We start from the raw sequence: 21,232 nt of genomic DNA on the forward strand, positions 1-21,232 counted from the left end.
CCCGTTGCATCTGTGTGTCTTCTGCCCACCTCTCCTTTGTGTTTCTTTCTCTCTGTCTGCTGTCTATCTTTTATCTTTACATCAGTCGGTCTGTCTTCTGTCGGTCTTTTCATGCAGTTTGTCCGTCCTTCGGTCTCTGAGCCTCTCTTCTTCTCTTTCTTTCCCTACCTCATCCGCCTCGTCGCTCCACTTTTCTGTCATTCTTTGCATTAGTTTGTGTCTTTTCCTTCTTTCTTTCTTTCTGCCTCCTAGATTGTTGCCAGATTTCCTTGGAGCATTTCTCTTTCTAATAAAAATTCACCTTCCGAAAGCTTTTAAACTTCTCTCTGATCTCCACTGGAAACATCAGTCGGATGATTCATCAGAGGATGAAGGCGCACTAACAAGATAATTTCAGGTCATTTCGGAGTTGAAAATTAGGCAAATGAGCCTCTTGGAAGCATCTTCTTCAAGTCTCTGACAGTTTTAAATGTGGAAACTTTACAAGCACATTTCTTCTCAGATGTTTAAAAGTTTACAGACATGTGAAAGGAAACGGCTTTATTGCTCTCCCTATAATCCTGTAATTTATGAACTGCTGCTAATGTTCTAGTAAAACTTTTTTTTTTTTGGGGGGGTGGGGGGGTTCTGTTGTTTCGTATGTTTTTGAAGTGGCAGCCAGCGAAGGTATCCCCGTATTAATTGGGGAGGGCTGCAGTCTAATGAGCGCGGAGCAGAAGCAGCTGGATCCGAGTGAACTTCCTCGCAGGCAGCCCGCCACATGATTAAAATAAAACAAGAGCAGTCATCATGGGCCTGAATTATGGAAATATAATCCAGATGGAAAGAGCTGCTTTCTGAAGCCCCAAATCAAAGCATATTAGGAGTGACAGACTGCTTGCCGTTAAGGTGGAGGGGGTCGGTTGCATGTCCGCTGGAGGAACATGTAGCTTTGAAGGACCGACGGGACGACGAGGCCGTTTGATTATCAGGCCCAGAGTCGGAGCACGCTCAGTCCGCGCCGACTCGCCGCACCGCAGCGGCTACAAAAGGCAATTATGTCATCCGCCGCTTAATGACGGCGTGATGGAGGGGATCGATGGGAGGCTGCAGGATGGGGCGCCGCGATGAGGCAGCCGACGGATACAGTCGAATACATCAAACACGCCACGGCTGCACGCCGCGATCCATAGCGAGCATCAATACCTCTGCCTCAACCTTGAGCAGGAACGTATCTCGCACAACACAAATGTACTGGAAGTGGAGAGCAAGCGTACGATGAAATCTAATAACCCCGCTGTCCGTCTTCTGCCTGCCGGAGCAAAGAGGAAGCATGGAGTTGCTCTCACGTTGTCTTTTTCCTCGCGTTAAGTAGGCGTTGACGTGTTGTTCAGAAAAAAATAAATAATTTTACCCATAATTATTGTTATTTTTTCATTTACAGTATACAATAATATGTAAGTTTAGGTTTGGGCTGATATTTTACAGTTGTTTGCCTTCTTTGATTTGCTGCCCTGAAACTTCAGGACCTTTTACCCTCCCATCTGAAAGAGTCTCTGCTCTCCAACTCTGTGTATCTGAACCGCAACGACACGGTCGATTTGGGTTTTAGGTCAGTAAAACAGCCAGAAAATAAAGTTTGATTGCTCAGATATCAGAGCTATAATATTGGCTCATTTGCTTGCCTGCTGCAGCTATCATATATATATATATATATATATATATATATATAAAACCTGTTTTCACAGTGTTCAACTATATTTAACGTATTTACTTTTAGAGCTCAAAGACTTGTAGTCATTTGCTAGTACTGATTTATGGGGGAGCGGGATCATATTTTTTATATTACTGTTAGGTGAGCTTTTGTAAGGTAGCAGTCAGTATCTTAGCTGAACTCATTAGCAGTCAGATTGATCTAAATTTGCACAATCAGACAGAAACACGTATAGCTGTATCCTTACATAAATACTCAAAGTGAGTCGCACATTATGCAGGTCATCTCCTCTATTGATATCTCCTCTAGTGACTGGAGAAAAATCTAATCTCTGGTCTCAGATTGCAATAGTAGTGGCGCTAAATGTGTGTAAACATGCATCTCAGAGGATTTCATAATAGCTGATAACAAGGAGCCTGCTTTTATTTATTTATATATATATATATATATATATATATATATATATATATATATATATATATATATATACATATACACACACACAAAGTGTTTTGTTTCATTAGATGATGGACGTAAAGACTAATTGCTGTCATTACTATACTTTTATCACTTATCGCTTTTTAAAAAGACAAAAAGTATATTGTAATACTTTCCTAGATGCAATATCAATACAGTAAAATACTAAGTTGAATCAGATTTTATATACATTTAATTAAACAGCCCTTTAAAAAAACCTAAAATAAAATAAAATGTTCAAACAGAAACTTTGCAGCAACAACTTTGGTCCTAATTAGGCTCGCCCTCTTGGATCTGTTGGAACCAATCTATCAGGCTAACCTTCACTCATAGTGTCTACATGTGCCGTGAATTCTGGGTAGTAAAAGCTCATGGACAAATAATTTGGTGTAGTGACCAACTACTCATCTATTTCAGAATTCACTAACAGCTATTTCAGCAAATGGCTAACCACGCTAAAAGCTGCTAAATCAAGTGACTATACAAGCTAAATGTTAATAAAGCTAAAAAAAACCCTGAGTAGGCAGTTTTCAAACAAATTGTTCAAGCTGATAACTGTTTATGCTAACAGCCCCTCAAGCTAATACTATCACAGCTAACAGCCACTCAAGCTAATACTATCAAAGCTAACAGCCCATCAAGCTAATACTATCAAAGCTAACAGCCACTCAAGCTAATACTATCAAAGCTAACAGCCACTCAAGCTAATACTATCAAAGCTAACAGCCCTTCAAGCTAATACTATCAAAGCTAACAGCCACTCAAGCTAATACTATCAAAGCTAACAGCCACTCAAGCTAATACTATCAAAGCTAACAGCCACTCAAGCTAATACCAAAGCTAACAGCTCCTTAAGCTAACAGCCATTAGAGCTAAAATCATTCAAACTATATTTGTTCTACTCTTCTATTAACTATTTTAACTAAATGTTATACTTTTACCTACTTCATGCCACTCATCATTCAAGATAACAGTTGTTGAAGCTGACCGATATTTTAGGAAATAGTTAATTAAACTAGCACCTACACAAGCTTTGAGTAGATGAGAAGACAAGACCTCAAGCTGCACAGTTTTCAAACAGCTATTTAAAGTAACAACTATTCAAACTAACAACTGCTCAGGTTGACACACATATTGCCTTTTGTCTCACAATTATGTAATTATCACATTTTTATTATTCGAATAAATTACTTTTACATGAAAAAAGTGCACAATGTCGCTGTTACCTTAGTTTTACAATGCTAATGTATAAATACAACCAACCTGAGTCTCAGAATGCGTTTTAAAGTCACATTTTTGTTGCCATGTCTTTTTTCAAGGTTTAACTTTAAATTAAATGTTAAACAACAACAACAGGTAGCGAATTTTCATTGCTCGTTTGGCCACTAGTGTTAAAACAGTAACAATGACAAAAACACTCCTCCATATGGTATTTGGTGCATGTAAACAGCAATGAAACACACCGTTTTATGAAGATTGAAAAGCAGCACGTCTTCGACTGACTAAATGTTATATAAATAATAGAGAACTGCTAAAAACAATTATAATATTGTTTTACTCAATGTTGCTGCGAGTAGCAGCCAACTTGAACGCGGAACTCGGGAGCGGTCCTGTTAGCACGGACTTTCCGACTCGTAATTCCGACTTTAAGGAGTTTTCTAGTTAAAATTTCGTACTCTGGAGTCGGAAATTCTGGCTTCCGAAAACAAATGGATCACACCATCATTTAGAAGTAAAATTAAAAGCTAACTGGTGGCTACTTAGCATGAAGCCATTTCAAAAGTGGATATCTGTCATTCTTTTGTTTTTTTTCTTAGTTTGAAACAAAAAAACACCTGTTATATAATGTTAAACATTGTTTTTCCGTAATATAGTGGTTACCTTTATCACCGTGTTGTCTGTACAACAATGTTAGCATTACTGTCCTAAGTGCCTATCAGTTCTTTCGGTTAATCTGACACAGAGATTTCATCTAAACTTCCTAGTAAAAAAAAAGCAGTGTGTTGTCACTTTCATATCTTCTGCCATTCGTAGCAATTCTTTCAGGATCAAACCCTCGTAACTTCAAATCATGACAGATTTATGACACAAATATGTAACAGAACCAGATTACGCGTTTAGCATTTTAACTTAGTGCTGATGTTCTCAAGCTGTATGCAAACGAAATTTCGTTCTGTATGCACTCTGTGCATACAAAATGACAATAAAGTTTGTCTAAGTCTAAGTCCTTTGAGAAAATAATTTAAAAACAGGTCCAACACCGAAGTACCAGTGTAAAAATATCCAACAGAACATTTGCTTGACATGAAGGTAAAAAAAATTCCTTTAATTTGTGTAAAGTTGGTTAAGAGTTACTGACTGAGCTTTCCCATGATTAGGCCTTTGCTAGACATTTGCCCTCATTTCTCCTTGGGTCTCTAAATTGAGGTCAGCTCGACTGCTTTCTATCACAAATAAGATACTAAATGCGCTCATTTACTTAACGCAGCTCAAAGTATATTTCCTAAATGTAATAATAATATGTCACAAATGCTCTCAGGGGCCCTAAATTAAGGTTCTTAAGCTTGGCCAAGCCAAATCATCCATTAAAGGTAGTTTTGCTTTGATTCAGTCGGACCATTGTTGTACTGACTATGAAACTTGCTTAAGAAACTGTTGTTTGCCTTGTGAATAACAACATGTCTGTGTTCAGCATGTGGCCAGTTGTTGACGTTTAGTTATAACTACCAGCTTTGAGTCAAATCTCCATTTCAGTATAACAAAGACGCTGTAAACTTAAGTCTTACAACTAGATAAACTGCTACTAATGCCCCGTCCTTCATGTGTTGTGTTTAATTTGGTTTCACGCCGAGTTCAGAGGTTCAGGTAGCCTTTATGAATGCACACATTAAAGCTTTTCCTTTTATCAATGCATTTCCTCACTGTGCAGCCTAAGTGTCAAACTGGTAATCAAACAGAGAACAAACACACCCAACGCAATGCCATCCCTGCATGTGATTTTGGTCGGCACGCCGGCATGCACGCACCAAAGAAAATCAAGCTGTGAACGTTCAGGAATTTACATCATAAAAACAGACTGTCCTTGCTACAAATTTGCCCACGCTATCTTAGATTCCCACCGCATGTGGAGCAGATTTATCCATTATGATCGTCTACTTTAGTTCCATTAAATCACATCTCTCATTTAACTTTTTTTAAAAGGGTATTTGCTTCCATCAGTGCTGAAAGTAAACACGCGGCTGTATTTACATCTCGGCCGCGTACGGTCGTATTCAGACTGGCTTCAGATGCACAAGTTTAATCCAGCGATGCTGTTGGCGCATTAATCCCCAGCCGGGAGAGGCAGATGGCTGCCCTCACGGAGTCCGGTTTGCGCTGGAGGTCTCTTCCTGTTGAAGAGGGAACTCTCCTCTCTGACTCCCTGTGTATCCTCAGGGGACACTATTACCCCGAGCTGGACTCTGTTAAAACAAACCGGACCGGACTGAATGTATCTGGATGTGTGTAAACTGTTTACTTCCTGTCTGAACTAAGGCTGCAGTGCTGTGAGTGACTATTTGTCCTCTGGCAGATTTACTCTGTTTTACCTTTGTCATCAAGCCAAAAGCTGAGTAACTACACAAATTACTTCATAAATGTTGATCTAATTTTTATTGGGAAATAAGGCGATCTAAACCCCATAAACAATAACTTGCACTGAGTCTTTTACAGGCATCTTGACTCAGTTGTTTACGTTCAAACACACTGGAGGTGTTTTTCAGCATGAATTACCTATTTAAGGTCCCGCTGCAGTATCTCACAATGCATTTAAGTCCGGACTTTGACTAGGCCACTCCTAAACCATTCATTTTGGGTCTTAATGAACCATTTCAGGGCGGATATTTGCTTGCGCCCTTCAGACCAATGTCCTGCTGCCTAACTTAGGAGCACTTAAGGTCCCAGACTGATGCCTAGACATTCTCCTACAGGGATTTCTGCTAGAATCAGTTCCAGCAGGCTGTCCAGGTCCTAGGAAAGCAAACCGACTTCACACTACTGTCCCCACGTTTTAATATGTTCTCTTTTAGAAATGCGTTGTTAGTTTTAAATTATTGTTAACAAGATGCACACCTTATAAAGAGCTGTATTGTGAATTTTTGGGTCAGCAGTGGCTTTGACCTTGAAACTCTTTCATCTTTTTTTTCCAGCCTCTGGGGGGGAAAATGAGGCCTGCAACCTTTAAGATGTTATTCTGGGTTCTTTTGTGACCTCCTGGATGAGTCGCCGATGGACTCTTATATTATTTTGGTAAATCGCCAAGACTGATAGATGTCAGAGACTTTGTTTCTTGTATCTCTTTAAATCGGTGCATGGTGTGTCGCCCTGAGACCTTTTAGCCTGCTTCATGTTGTCAGACAGGTTCTGTTTTAGTGGCTTCTTGTTTCTGGAGGTCCAAAAGTAAATTATGAATTAAACATTTTTTAATTTATAATTTAACTTAATTATATTTTCTTACAGAGCCAGGTCGGATTAGATAGCTGCTTCTACCCGACTGATGAAGTATTTTCTAAACAACTGTTTATATTTACTTATGTTATCTTTGTCTGATGTTAAATGATGCAAGAGTGACAAAAAAGCAAAAACTAAATAAATATGTAGTGGTATTGAAGTGGTTCTTCGCACCAAAAACCCAAATCACAGATCTTAATTTGAATCAGTCAGATTCAAAATAACCACCTCCAACAAGGATCACGTTCTTCAGAAATGCTCCAGCCCTATTTTAATGTAAATATTCCAGAGTGACGCAAGAAAAAGCTGCAGGTCACAGTTAAACTGCACGCTGCTGATGTGTAGAAAGCACTTAATAACAACGTAACCTCCGACTGAGCTCAGCTGCTCTGTAAACAGGAGCGGAGCTGCAGAGGTGTGTGTTTGCTGCAGTAATAGACCCCCACCAGAAGCTGCTGCGAGTGTAAACAAGCACTGAAAATCTCCAAGATCAAAAGTTTAATATCCTATCTGTGTTTGTTGGCGTCCTTTCAGGGGAGGGGTGTGTGTGAAAAATACAGATTTACGCGGCGTCTACACGGCGCTACAGCTGCAACAATCCCCTGCCTTGTGTACACAGGATGCTCACGCACTCCGGAGCTGTTGTGCAGCCTGTGTGGCTGGAAAATGGGAACTTATTTGCTCAATTAGAGCCACGTCTTGTTTTGATGGACTCTTGAGTGTAAATAAAAATGTGCATTAAATGAGTCTTTTCTAAGCAACATGCAGTTGATGATAGTGGTTTCTGTGTTTTAATCTTGTTTGCTGTCTGCAGACGGTCTCTGAGGAGGAATGAATGCTTCCATCAATTAGACTGAAGACAGCCTTGCAGACAAAAAAAAAACCAAGGGGGAAAAGCTTTCAGCTATCGCATACGTGATCCTCTGTGGCCTAAACGCCTTCATATCTGGAGAATAAATCAAAGTAGAACAGCTGGGATGTGCGGGGATGATGCACACTGGCTTTTATTGGTGCCACAACACTTTGTCATGTTTCAAAACCATGCCGTAAAAGTGCCTTAAACACAGACGTTAACTCTGCTCCCCCCCGAATAACCAACAGAGATCGGACCCTTGACATCACAATTAAAACACAGACGCCTCTGTGGAAAATGGTGATGGCAGCATCATGCTGTGAGGTTCTTTCCTCAGCCGGGGGAGTTGATGGACGGAGCTAAAGATCGGTAACCTGACGCTCGCCACACGTATGTAGCTCCGCCTAGCTTCACTCACATCCATCTGGGACACCGCCCATAGAGAGTGATTTCTCCAACCAATTTCATGGTCTGGCCAATCAGGACGCAGGGCTGGAGTTTCATAGATGTGACGTAGTGGAGAAGCGACCGTGACGTGAGACTGTTTTGATAGCAATGGCGGCTCGTTGAGGAAGCAAGCGTTAGCATTGATGCTGCTACTTCTTCCGTGTTGTCCAATCTACCTGATATTGTTTCATTAAAAGAACATCAGAGAACGCCTCTGAAGGCTTTTGTTGGTGGAAACCATGTTTTCGCCCTTCTCCCGACCGGATTTCGCAAGTTTTGTTTTCCGGGGCGCGCCCAGGAGCGGTTAGCGGTTAGCGGTTAGCGTGAACCATATTGGGAGGCCTTTGGTCCTCAACGAGGTCGGCCCGGGATCGACTCCGACCCGCGGCGCTTTGCCGCCTGTCTTCCCCCCTCTTCCTGTCAGCTCACTGTCAATAAAACGCGTGCCTCTAGAGCCGCAAACATAAAAAAAAAAAAAAGTTTTGTTTTTTCCTGCGTCGCTCTCATCAGCGTCACAGGTTAGCTTCGGTGTGAGTGGTTGAAATAGCACGTCGATAAAGATGACAGACAAGTGGCTTATCCAATCATATGCAAGAAGTTTTGATAAGGGCCAGCCTTCAAAAAAGGCAATTCCTATGGAGAGGTCCCAGATGGATGTGAGTGGAGCTAGGCGGAGCGACATACAGCTGGCGAGCGTCAGGTTAAAAGATCGGACAATGCTGGATGAAAATCTGAGGCAGAAAAGCACGTCCAGCCAGAGCACGCTCATGTGTAGGAATGGCCTAGTCAAAGTCTAGACTCAGATACATTAGAGAATCTGCGGCAAGGCTTGAAAACTGATGTTCGCAGACGATGTCCGTCAAATCTGACTAATCTTGGGCTGATTTCCCAAGACGGATGAGCATCAATCTGGTGACGAGCGAAGCTGGTGAAGAACTAATGTACCGTATTAGACGCTGGAGCTGAAGCTAAAGTCGGTTGCTCTGAATAAAAATGCACACCAGCTCCGTCATGACGGTCTAATGTATCACAGCTCGTGTTTGTGTCGGGACGACAGAGAGCTGCTGACCTTTCTAAGCACGATGAGGCCTTCCTGCGTGCTCCTGTTGACGGTGACGTCGAACATCCCCGGCCCGTCGCTCCCGATGATCCTGTAGTCCATCTCCGCGTTCTGGCCGATGTCGGCGTCCATGGCGCGGACGACTCCCACTGTGGAGCCCAGCTCGTTGGACTCGGGCACCCTGAACTCGTACAGGGCTGCAGGGAGACGGAAACAACGAAGAAACCGTAAAAAAAAGCGTAAAAATAAAATCACAGGTCACATCCTTCGTGCTTCTTTTCACGCTTGGAACCCAAAACGGGCACAGAGTCTCTAAATTGCTTCGATTTAAATAATAAAATATATAAAAAATAAAACAACAACGAGATATTGACCGGAGAAAATGTCTTTTTGAAACCTGGGTGATGTGAAAAGAAGCAGCATAAGTGGGTGAGCGGGAGAGTTCAGGTCAGGGAGAAGGTGAGTCGGAGCAAATCAGAGCGTGTGAATAGATTTATGGCCGTTAGCTTTGCAGATGAGCTGTAAAACATCTTTCCTTTCCAAGCCGACTCGCTACAAGCCCCATCGACTCGCTAGTTCAAAACGCAACATAAATTCAAGGCCAATTTGCGCAACATAAATTAATCGCCTCCTGTTTTTGTTTTTATTTATTAAACTATTTATTTTTTTCTTCGCTCTGCAGTGAAGGGGGGGGGGGATGGATTGATGGCTGCGTCCCGTATGCTTAAACGAAGCGGGCTGTGATGTACGCGCTCGCAGCCTGCAGAGACAAACAGCACTGACACACTAATAAAACATGCTGACAGTGGTTCTGGCAACGCCTGAGTCGGCGGGTCTGTGTGACACTCCACTCCAAACACGTTCGCTGAAAAGAGGGGGGGAAGCTGTGCGCGGAGGTTTCCCCGAGGCTAACAGGTATTTAGCATCAGGAGGAGAAGAAGAGGCATCACTCCGCCAGACAACAATGATATCGCTTCCTGACACTCTTCCTCCTTTGGGTGCACCCTTACAATCTCTCCTCTCTCTCTCTCTCTTTTTTTTTTTGTCTGCCTGTCTCTCTGTCCTCGCCCTCCCTTTTTTTTTTTCTGGGCGTGGAGATGACAGGATGTGCCACCAGGCTTCCTGCGCATATACGTCAAAACTCCACACTTCTCCAGACTCAGACTTATACACTCCTCTTTTTTTTTTTTTTTTACTATTAATAGGAAAGACCAGAAAGGCTTTACTGGAGAGGTTTTAGTAGAGGTCAGGCTAAGAATATGGCAGCGGCTAAAAAGAGGGGATGGAAGGATCGGGAAATGATGGACGGAGGACAGAGGGATGAATGAATAAGTGGATAGACGAATGGTCGACTGATGGACAGATGGATGAATAAAAGGACTGAGGATGGAAGAATGCCTGCAACCCCCAAAATGACACTGCCAGAGACTGGCGACTGGCGGGTGGGATTTTCTTTTTCCTTTTTTGGGGGGGTTATTATGAGAATAAAGTCATAAAATTATGAGAATAAAGTAGAACTCTTACTAAAAAAAAGTGCAGCTTTGTGTTAACGTTATACTTTTACGGAAGAGGATTAGGGCCACTCAAAAAGAAAAAAAAACGTCTACTCAATTCTGACTTTTTTCTCAGAATTCTGAGAAAAAAATCAGAATTCTGACTTTTTTTCCCTCAGAATTCTGAGAAAAAAAGTCAGAATTCTGAGAAAAAAAGTCAGAATTCTGAGATTAAAGTCAGAATTCTGACTTTAATCTCAGAATTCGGACTTTAATCTCAGAATTCTGAGAAAAAAGTCACAATTCTGAGAAAAAAGTCAGAATTCAGACTTTAATCTCAGAATTCAGAGAAAAAAGTCACAATTCTGAGAAAAAAGTCAGAATTCTGAGAAAAAAGTCAGAATTCAGACTTTAATCTCAGAATTCAGAGAAAAAAGTCACAATTCTGAGAAAAAAGTCAGAATTCTGAGAAAAAAGTCAGAATTCGGACTTTAATCTCAGAATTCTGAGAAAAAAGTCACAATTCTGAGAAAAAAGTCAGAATTCGGACTTTAATCTCAGAATTCTGAGATTAAAGTCAGAATTCTGAGAAAAAAGTCAGAATTGAGTAGACTTTTTTTTTTTTGAGTGACCCTAATCCTCTTCCGTATACTTTGGTATCAGTTTCACAAATAAGGAAATACTTAATCTTTCGAGCACTTCAGCAACAAATCTTCTTGCGAACCCCCCAAAATCCCCCAGACCCCCACTTTGAGAACCCCCTGGAATAAATAGATGGAAGAATGGAGGTTGGACGATTGGTTGCTGGATATTTAATTGATGGATGGACAGAGAAGCGATGACTTGACGGATGGATGAAAACAAGGGGACAGAAATAAACTGAACTGCTTTCTTCTTCTTTTATCCACATTAATCCACTCGTAGAAAATACATTAATGTGATTCCAGGCTTTTCCAGGCTGTGCAGGAACCCTGAGGCATCCCGCGAGGCCCGTCGGTGATGGACGGGAGGCGCCGACGGGATCTCTGCAGCCACGTGCTCTGCCGCCATGGCCCACACCGAGCAGATAAAGAGAGCGGGGGGTGGGGGGGTAGGAGGACGGTAATCTGTCAATCCGATGTGGACAGATGCACGGGAGGAAAAGACGTGGAGGGAGAGGGAAAGGGCCACTGAAAGCCAGGCAGCCCGGGATGTGGATTGATGGCTGAAAGAGGAATGCACCGAGGACGGTTTGGAGCACTAAAGTGAGAACAGCGGTTTTTATGGAGTAAAAAGCTGCAGAGAAAAAAGGCTCGATGGTGGGAGAGAGAGAGAGAGACAAAGAGAGAGGAAGAGGCGGGGAGAGATAAAGCCCAGTGAATGCACTCTCTTCATTTAATAGGGATTAAAGGGCTGATCTGTTGCGCTTTGCAGGACCCTTTGCTCCGTCATATGGCTCTATATTTAATTATTCTGTGCCTTTAAGAGGTCCACCGCAGTCGTGCACGACCCAGAGCTCCCTGCAATAATCCAAATTCATTTTGAAACTGACACCAGATGGGGGCTGCCAGCCTGGCACCGGCTCCCGCTGTTGACTGGCCACTCTGTGTGTGTGTGTGTGTGTGTGTGTGTGTCCAGAAGGCCGGTGCTCACTCTTGGTGAAGCGTGGCGGGTTGTCGTTCACGTCCGACAGGGTGATGCTGACCGTGGTGGTTCCTGAGAGCCCGCCCATCTGTCCCGCCATGTCTTTAGCCTGGATCACTACCTGGTAGTGCTCCTTCACCTCCCGGTCCATGCCGGGCAGCGCCGTCTTGATCAGCCCTGAGGACAAAAAATGAGCACAGAAAAATAAAAAAATTAAACAACCTGAGGGGCAAACTGGAAGCAGTAATCAGTTTTTAACGGAAAGTCGCCACTTGTTTATTTGCTTATTAGCCATTAGCAGCTCATTAGTCCGTTTTCCTTCTCGCTCTGGAAAACTGGAAGCAGATGCTCTGCATGAGAGCACACTGTGAACTCGTCACCCTTCAAATGTGGTCACCTCCACAGCTTTTGCACCCAGCCTTTGGTGAGGCTGGAATATGAAAATATTTCCCATCTAATTTTCCTATGAAAATGTGTGTAGAAATATACAAATAAACCTTGGTTGTGCATGAAATGGGCTACCAGAGTATGCGTGATAAAAAATCAGAAACACTCCGAGTGGCACATTTGTTGGGATCTTTGGACAAAGTCTTTATTTCTAATCTCTTTATTACAGTAAGTATAATGAAATCAGAATCAGTTTACTTATACTATAGCAATTTAATATTAAACGCATCACACGTTTAGATCTATTCACTCCAACGCAGTCCAATAAAATGAGAATCTTATTGTAGTCAAGTACAAGTTTTGGTCCAAGTCTACACAGCCCGACTGTAAATAACAGAACTGAACCCAATTCAGTCCAATTTAAACTAACTCTGGTAGTGTCAGATTTATTTGAACATAGCCAAGCTCAACAGATTGAACTTTTCCGATTTTATTTCGTCACATCCTCGCCTTCTGAGCACATCAGTGAGTTTTGGTTGAGAAGCTGACTCTGCTCCGCCAGGCAGCCTGGCTGAATGGGATCTATTTAGCTGCCACCTTAATTAGCTTGATTCTTGAGTCTTTATATTTAAAAACAGAATTTTGCATCCTCAATAAACAGTGCAAAAGTAATCTCACACCAGAATACGTTCGGACCGCTTCATGTTACGTCCGCCATTACTTTTTTCTCTTTTTTCTCTTACTACTGCGGTGTGGCTCCACTTTAGTATGACCGTCAGCGCCCTCTGCTAGATGGAGGCCATACTACAACACAAATAAGGTCTAAGCGGACGTTACCCTGCAAAAACAGGACTAAAAATAACTAAACTTTTCTAGAAACGAGTGCATTTATCCTTAAATTGAGCAGGTAAATAAGATTATCTGCCAATGGAATAAGAATTTTGCACTTAAAATAGGATCAACTCATCTCTATCATCTTATTTTAAGTCCAGGATGTCTAATTATCTTGTTTTAGGGGTCAAAATACTCATTCTATTGGCAGATAATCTTATTTACCTGCTCAAATCAAGAACAAACATACAAATTTCAAGAAATGTTTACTTATTTTTAGTTCTGTTTTTGCAGTGTATCACTTAATCGGCTGGAACACACTTTAATTAATCATTAAACGACAATTAATCATTAGTCGATTATGTGGTGACATCCGTAGTTACAATCAGATCTGCTCATATGAGTCCCGATCATCTCTTACGATCATTGATAAGCATAAAGAGTGAAGAACACAAATTCTTATTTCTCATCTGCAGTTCTCCTATTTTGTTTGATTTATGAGCATTAGAGAGGATTTCAGCTGCTTTCGCACATATTTGAGAATTTGACCTGAGGAGAGCAAGGATAAACGACATGACTCAAAGTTAGGTTACAATACGTCAGCGCCTTCAAAAAAAAAAAAGAATTTGGCTTAAAAATAAAACTGTTTCCACAGACGGAGGCCGTTGATCAGAATAAAATATCAAACATTAGGCACCTGTGACTTGAATTGACGTAGTGAACATTCGTCTCTTTTGCCTCCTGTGTCAGATAAAACAGATAATTTACCCACCTAGTATGTGTTTTTTTTTTAGCTGAAAGGCACAAAACCCATGCCCACAATCAGAAAACCCAACTTTAATTCCCTAAGTGTAGCGCCGGCATCTGAATGCTTTTAAGATCATTTATCGTCTCCTTGGTGTTAATGCTGGCACCATTTATCGCCGTGCAGCCGCCCGCTTCTTGAAACACCTCTGGTTTGGCGTCGGGACAGAGCGAAGCGGTAATTGGCAGCGCGTTGAAAAGGTGCGCTCAGTCTCCCATCGGGGCTTAAATCCGGTCTGCAGCTAAACGCTTTCATTTGAAGGAGGGAAGCTGCTGGGGGTTCGGACTCAGACGGATGCAAATTAAATACATTTAACCTTGAATAAAGCGAAACTTTCACAGTTCCAGCTTGAAGAAGAAGAAGAAGAAAAGATGATTCACTGAATTTAAAAATGACGAAAGGAGAAAGTGATGATGGCTTAGATCCACCCCCTTTTTTTCCCCTTTTCCATGGAGAACAAACAATAAAACTTGCTAACAATGCGCACTTTATCTGGCGAGCAGCTCTCTGTTCGGGAAAACAATGATCTCTGAGGTTGTGTTGCAGCTCTAGAAACCAGCTCGCTCCCTGCTTCTACCTTTGTTATTCCTTAATGACTACAATACCCGGAGAAGAGGAGGAGTGGGGAAACAAATCCTGCTTATAACGCGATGTCCAGGCATGTCTTTGTGTAAGAGGGGATGTCAGCTTACATACCACATGTGGGATAAACCATATTACTGTTAATCCCCTCACTAATCTGCAAATGGCTTTTTTTTTTTCTTTCCCTGACTCTTTTGTTTAGACGCGAGCGGGATATGTTCCAAAGCGCGCGGTAATGATTAAAAGTAGATCTTTAGGACGGCTGATTTGCAGCAAATCCCGCTCCGCCCGTCAGCTGCATCAGAGGAGGCGAGGCGGGCGTGTTTCTGGGAAAATTAGGCTGGTTTCAGGACGTCCTCTTGTCAGGGATTGTTCTAATTCAGCTTGCCTTCTGAATATTTCTGTTTGCTTATGTTTCGCAACAATGGCCACCTCCAGGCAGCATCCAGTCTGTAGGAGGGCCAAGCCTCCGAAGCTGATGTGAAAGCACAGCTGTGATGGAGGAATGTTGCTATTCTGCGTCGACAAGAGACCCGTTTCCTGCATTAAAACCTTCAAGATGTACTAAGAATGTAAGTGGAATGAATGAAAGAAACTTTTTTTTAGAAAAAAAAAAAACATCATCTGGCTTAATGACTGCTGAAGCATCAACTTCTTTAAAGCTGACTGGTACTAAACTGAGAAAAGGTCCAAGAAAAAACTGACGAGAAAAGATAAGATAAAGATGAAAAAAATAAAATGCTGTAAGCTGAAAGTGTGAGCAAATAATAATAATAATAATAATAATTATATATATATATATATATATATATATATATATATATATATATATATATATATATATAGATAGACAGATATATCAAAAGTGAAAATAAAGTTGCAAATGATGTAGAAGTTAATAAAAGTAAAAAAAATTAAGGTTTTAGGTGGAAATTTTAAAAGTATAATCTAATCAGAAATTTTAAAAACTGACAAAACTAAAAAAAAAAACAAGTCTTTTGTAAATGAAAATAAAAAATAAACAAAGGTAAAAATTTAAGAAAAAAAAACAATTAAAATAAAAATTAAAAGGAAATTAAAAGGCAGAAAATCAATTAAATAATGCATGTTTTATGAACAAAAAAAATTTACAAAACCTGAAAACAATTAAATAATTCGAACAAAAAAGCAAGAGGAAAAAATCTGCGATTTTAATATAAAAAAAATTGAAAAAAAGAAGTGAAACTACGTGAGAAACTGTTTGGTCTGATTAAATGTTTACGCTGCATTCATTTTACTAAATGAAACCCCCAGTGGGTCGAGGCAGATGAGCGTTCACACTGAGCCTGGTTCTGGTTCTGCTGGAGGTTCTCCTCCCTGTTAAAGGGGAGTTTTCCTCTCCACTGTCGCTTCATGCATGCTCAGTATGAAGGATTGCTGCAAAGCCATCAACAATGCAGACGACTGTCCACTGTGGCTCTACGCTCTTTCAGGAGGAGTGAATGCTGCTTGGAGAGACTTGATGCAACCTGCTGGGTTTCCTTAGAGAGGAAACTTTATGACCAATCTGGAGGATTTAACTTTATTTGCCTTTGTAAAGTGCCTTGAGATGACATGTATTGTGCAATATAAATACATTTTAGCTGAATTGAAAGTAGTCCCTGTAAACCAACCACAGGAAGAACGACTGAATGCAGGTACTGACCCGTATCAGGGTCCACGGAGAAGTACGGCTGGCCCTCCAGGATGCTGTACACCACCCTGGCGCTGTTCCCGTACGTGGCATCGTCTGCGTCGGTGGCCGTCACCTGAATCACCGAGGTGCCTGCGGTGGGAAAACAAAATCACAACAATGATTCACATGAATTGCTGCTGGATGCTGCTGAAGAATGAGCCTCTGGATAATTGGTCAGGCTGATGCTCCCCCTGATGAGGGGTCTGATCTTCCTCCGACTGTGACTGATCGCGCCTGCCTCTTTACGTTACCCGCAGCAATCTTTATCCCGACGCCGCTTATATCTCCACACATGACTGATTTCCACAGGTAATCGATGAGCCCTAATGTAAACGGATCTCTGCCTGGAAACCCAAAGAACCCCATCAACGTTTCATAGTGCCTGAGAAACCAACACAGTGCCTGGAAAAGTATTCAACTTTTTTATTGTTTTGTCACATTGCTCCTACAAATTTCAGTGCATTTTAATTGGATTTTATCTGATAGATTCCGGATGCACTAGGTTGCACTGGATTTTATTTTGGGGTGTTTGATTAAAGGAGGCTGAATAAAAACAAAGACCACACTTCTCAGGTTTTTATTTGTCAGAGATTTTTATGTTTAGGGATGCACCGATTGGAAAAATTTGGGATAATATCGATATTATTATTGCCGTTATGGTGATAAAACCAATATTATGTGTATTATATATATTTCCCTACCCTTTTGATACCAGAAAAAAACGACCACACAACTGGCATTGCTTCTCTGCTTCAGTTAAAGGTAGGGTAGACGCTATTTCCAGAAATGTAGGTAAGATACTTCCAAGTCTCCTATTGAATAACTAACTCTTCCGCTCCTCAGGGCGATTGCGTGAAAAAAAAATCCCACAAATCCACTCTGGTCTTATTTCTTTCTTTTAAGGCCTTTCTTTTGTTCTCATAAACTTGTAACGCGTTTTTTTTGCTTGCGACTGTCAGCCATATTCAAAGAATGCAGTGAGAGTAGCGGAGCTACAATGAATGGCTAACACCAAAGCTAACCGCTAAGCTAAACGCTAAGCTAAACGCTAAGCTAACCAGATACATAAAGGACTAGAAGTGCGCATGCGCAGCCAGCAAGAGGAAACTAACAAGGAACGAGCGCGCAAAATGATTGGCTTGTGGGACAACCAATAGAAAAGGTGATCCCCCAGAACTCGAAGCTGTACCTTTAGATACCCCACAATCCCTCGCTACATCGCCATTGCTGTCACAATACCAAGCTAATACCAAAAGAACGACCCCTTCCCCTCCAGAAACACATACACAAACAGAAAACAGGAAGGAAATAATTATTTCTTAATGATATTGACCCAGTTTTAAATATCGATGTTGGTGCCAATATATCCTGCATCTTTAATTTACAGCTTCGCTCTACTTCCTGTTGGCCCGTCACATAAACGCCTTATAAATACTATAGAGGGTTGGTAACTCGATAAAGTGTGGATAAGTTAAAGGAGGGGGGGTTGAATATTTGTGTCTGTGACGGCAGGTGAACGCTCCCGATCCAGTTTCTCTTCCAGAAAAGAACAAAGGGGAACCCGTTAGCCAAGTGCTACCTCCCAAACGGCGCCTTGCGGGGCCAAGTGTTGCCTCATTACATGCAGAGGGAAATTAATTGAGTAGAAATATTTAATGGCAACGGGCTATAAATACAGAATTGTGCAACAGAAGAGGAGAGCGACCTGATGGAAGTTAGCTAATTTGATGGCAGCTGAGGTCTGTGCGGCGGGAGCGAAGGGGAGAGCTTAAAACCCCAGAACCATCAGACTGAGGAAGAGCTCGGCTGTCTGATTTGCTCTAAATGACGGCTCGGGGAGATTCTTGAGGAGGTTCAGCGAACCCTGATCGCTAATACCTTTGACAATGGAATTAGACTCGAAGAGGCTTTCTTCTGTCACAGATCCACATCAGTCACCTTTAAATCTGCTCCTGACAAAGATGTCGGCAGCGATGGCGGGATTATTTCATTATTTTTTTTCCTTCATCTCTGCCTGTAATCATTCAGAGTTCGCACGTCAGAAGCTGTGATGAAACTTAAAGCGAGTGTCACTTTTAAAGGAGCAGTGTCTCTCCGCGCGGTCACGCGTGAACACATGCTCCGCCGTGCGCTGACATCACACCTCGCCTGTTGCCATGGGCACCCGTGCTGCCCTCAGATAAGCGCCGGCCCTCTCTCACTCGGGGGTTGCTGAACCGAGTGGCGACCGTGTCACATGTCTGACCGCAGAGACGCCGCCGAGCAGCGGCCCGGCCGACAGCTCTTCTTCTGTTTTTCACGCGACTATCGATCGGGAGCCTTTCCGTGTTGTTTATCTATATTCATGAGGCCCTCTGAGTCCGGGAGCTGCAGCCAGAGTGCATGCCGAATTAAACTTTAATTCGGAGGCAAAATGGCAGGAGCATACGACGATGATACAAACGGTGCAGCTTCAGGAGCCGCAGGAGTAAAATCCACACTTATTCACCGCAGTGACACAGCTGACAGTGCTGCTAATTAAATTCAATTAAATTCTGCTTTAATAGACTACAATACTGTGTTTAAAAGATTATCTGAGGCAGCGGCTGTTTAGTCTAGTCGCGGAGCCGCTCCTCGCCTCTCATTTAATTAGTCGTGCCCTCTTTGTTGAGCTGCCATCGTTATGATGATTGATAAAATCCCACTGATCCTCCGTTTTATAACGTCTCCGACCGGTCTGAATCATAATCCTGTTAACGGCGCTCAACCTTCACCTGTGTGAATATAATCAATTTACGTTTTTTTACGAGCACACAGTCGCTGCCGAACGTTTCTGCAGAGACGCGGATGTTTTGTTTTCTGCCTCAAACATCTTCCTCCTTCTTCATAACTTCTGTAATTCTCGCTGGACTTCAGCTTCTGCACCAACTCCTGACTGATGCTAAACCCGTTCGTCTTTTGCTGTTTTCTCCACCGGCCTTTCTGACCACAAAGGTGGCAGCAAAACTCTCCATGGGAGTTATTTGGAATTTATGGGAATTAAATAGAAATTAGGGGCAATTTAAACAATGAATGCACACGAACATTTTGTTTTGTCAAAAGCAGACATTCATGATAGATGCGGAGGAGGCCGGTGTACCCGGAGACAACCCACACAAGCACGGGGAGAACGCCCACACCGCAGAAAGATTCAAACCCAAGACCTCCTTGTTGCAAGGCAACTGCTTCATTAAACATATGCATTTACCTAAAACCACAAACTTTACATTATGTAGTCCACAGGCTCAAATGGAGCACCGTGCATGGAGGGGGCGTGGCCTAAACACTGCAGGTAGCTGTAAGCTATGTGCATGTGATTAAAGAATAGGACAGATATATTTAAGAGCAGTTGCACACCAACTTTTTGTTTTTGTCATGCTAAAACTTGTAAAACCTGCTAAGGGCCAAACTTACTCCCTCAATTTATGTTAACCTGATCATGTTTTCAGGAATCAGTCCAAAAATTAGGCTGATAGAGGGATTTCAGCATGTTAGCTGATCATAAATGAAGTGAAAAATAGTTTTTTTTCTTAAGTAGTGGAGCTCTTTGCAAGCAATTACTACAGTACCTTACAAGAGGTACATAAACTTTTCCGCTTTTTGTTGCGTTAAAACCACAAACCTCAATGTATTTCAATGAGATTTTACGTGACAGACCAAGAGAAAGGAGCATATTCCTGGGTATTTTGTCAATAAATATATGTAAAAAGTGTGTATCCTGTCCTTGCTGAAGAAATCCCACAGCCTGATGCTGCCACCGCCATGTTTCTCAGGGAGGATAGTGTATTCAGGTTGTTAGGTTTGGCCTCATCTGAGCAGAGAACCTTCTACCGTTCGCTAATGTCTTGACTTTTTAAGTTGTTTGCACTGAATTTTACCAAGGGCTATCAAAGTAAAAGAGACCGAATACCTGATAAAGGTCAAATAAATCTAAAATAGCCACATTTTTCTGGTGTCTTTCTTGTTAAACTTGACAAGGTTGAAGTGGTTTAGTTTCCGGTTACTGTGGAAAACAAATGCGAAAGGTTTGGGCAGGACAGACGCAGACAGACGGCGGCGGCAGAGACGCACCGACGTCGGACATCTCAGGCACCCGGGCCATGTACGGGTCCTTGGTGAAGCGCGGCTCGTTGTCGTTGATGTCGTGGATCTTGATGATGAACTCGGACTCGCCCTCCAGCGCCTCGTTGGTGAAGCGGTTGACGGCCTTGGCGTGCAGGATGTAGTAGGCCTTCTCCTCGCGGTCCAGCCTCTTGGTGGCGTGGATGTCGCCGGACTTCTCGTCGATCTTGAACAGGGTCCCCGCGCCCTCGCCGGTGAGGACGTACCTCACGCTGCCGTCCCCTCTGTCCCCGTCCGAGTGGAGCTGCGGAGAAGAAACAAAGCCAGTTAAAAACCCCTGTAGCCTCACAGCAACTACAACAACATCAGGCAGGGGTTTGTGCAATGCTCATTACAATAAATTTCCACTTTGCTGCTTTCTGCTGCTAATTGTTATAGCACTGTTTCAAACTCCACTTCGCGAGAGCTTTCACATTTGCTTAATTTGCTTTTATAAAAACCAAGCTGCAGCTTTTTCAGGGGGGGAAAATGATCACAAGCTGCAAAAAAAAAAAAGCAGTCTGAGTGAGAAGGGAAAAAGCTGAATTCTTGACTGACAGGGGATCTCTGTCAGAAACCCATCCCTGCAACGAACACTTTGTACCGAAATCTGTCAGCAGACAGCGCTTTTCAAAGCAGAGTCGCAGTTTTCAACGCGGC

General features: G+C 42.3%; 1 protein-coding gene across 1 annotated transcript in view; it reads right to left on the reverse strand.

Annotated features, from left to right (window-relative positions):
• The window catches only part of cdh6 (cadherin 6), a 106,025-nt gene that overhangs the window by 27,352 nt on the left and 57,441 nt on the right, over positions 1–21,232 (reverse strand). Inside the window, exons 3-6 of the mRNA XM_012855699.3 lie at positions 20,543–20,837; positions 16,424–16,543; positions 12,144–12,311; positions 9,028–9,215 (exon numbers count right to left, since the gene is read on the reverse strand). Of these exons, the coding sequence (XP_012711153.2) occupies positions 9,028–9,215; positions 12,144–12,311; positions 16,424–16,543; positions 20,543–20,837 (771 nt within the window). The remainder of the gene's footprint in view (positions 1–9,027; positions 9,216–12,143; positions 12,312–16,423; positions 16,544–20,542; positions 20,838–21,232) is intronic.

Source organism: Fundulus heteroclitus, chromosome 21, assembly GCF_011125445.2.
Source record: "Fundulus heteroclitus isolate FHET01 chromosome 21, MU-UCD_Fhet_4.1, whole genome shotgun sequence".
Classification (NCBI taxonomy): Eukaryota; Metazoa; Chordata; class Actinopteri; order Cyprinodontiformes; family Fundulidae; genus Fundulus; species Fundulus heteroclitus.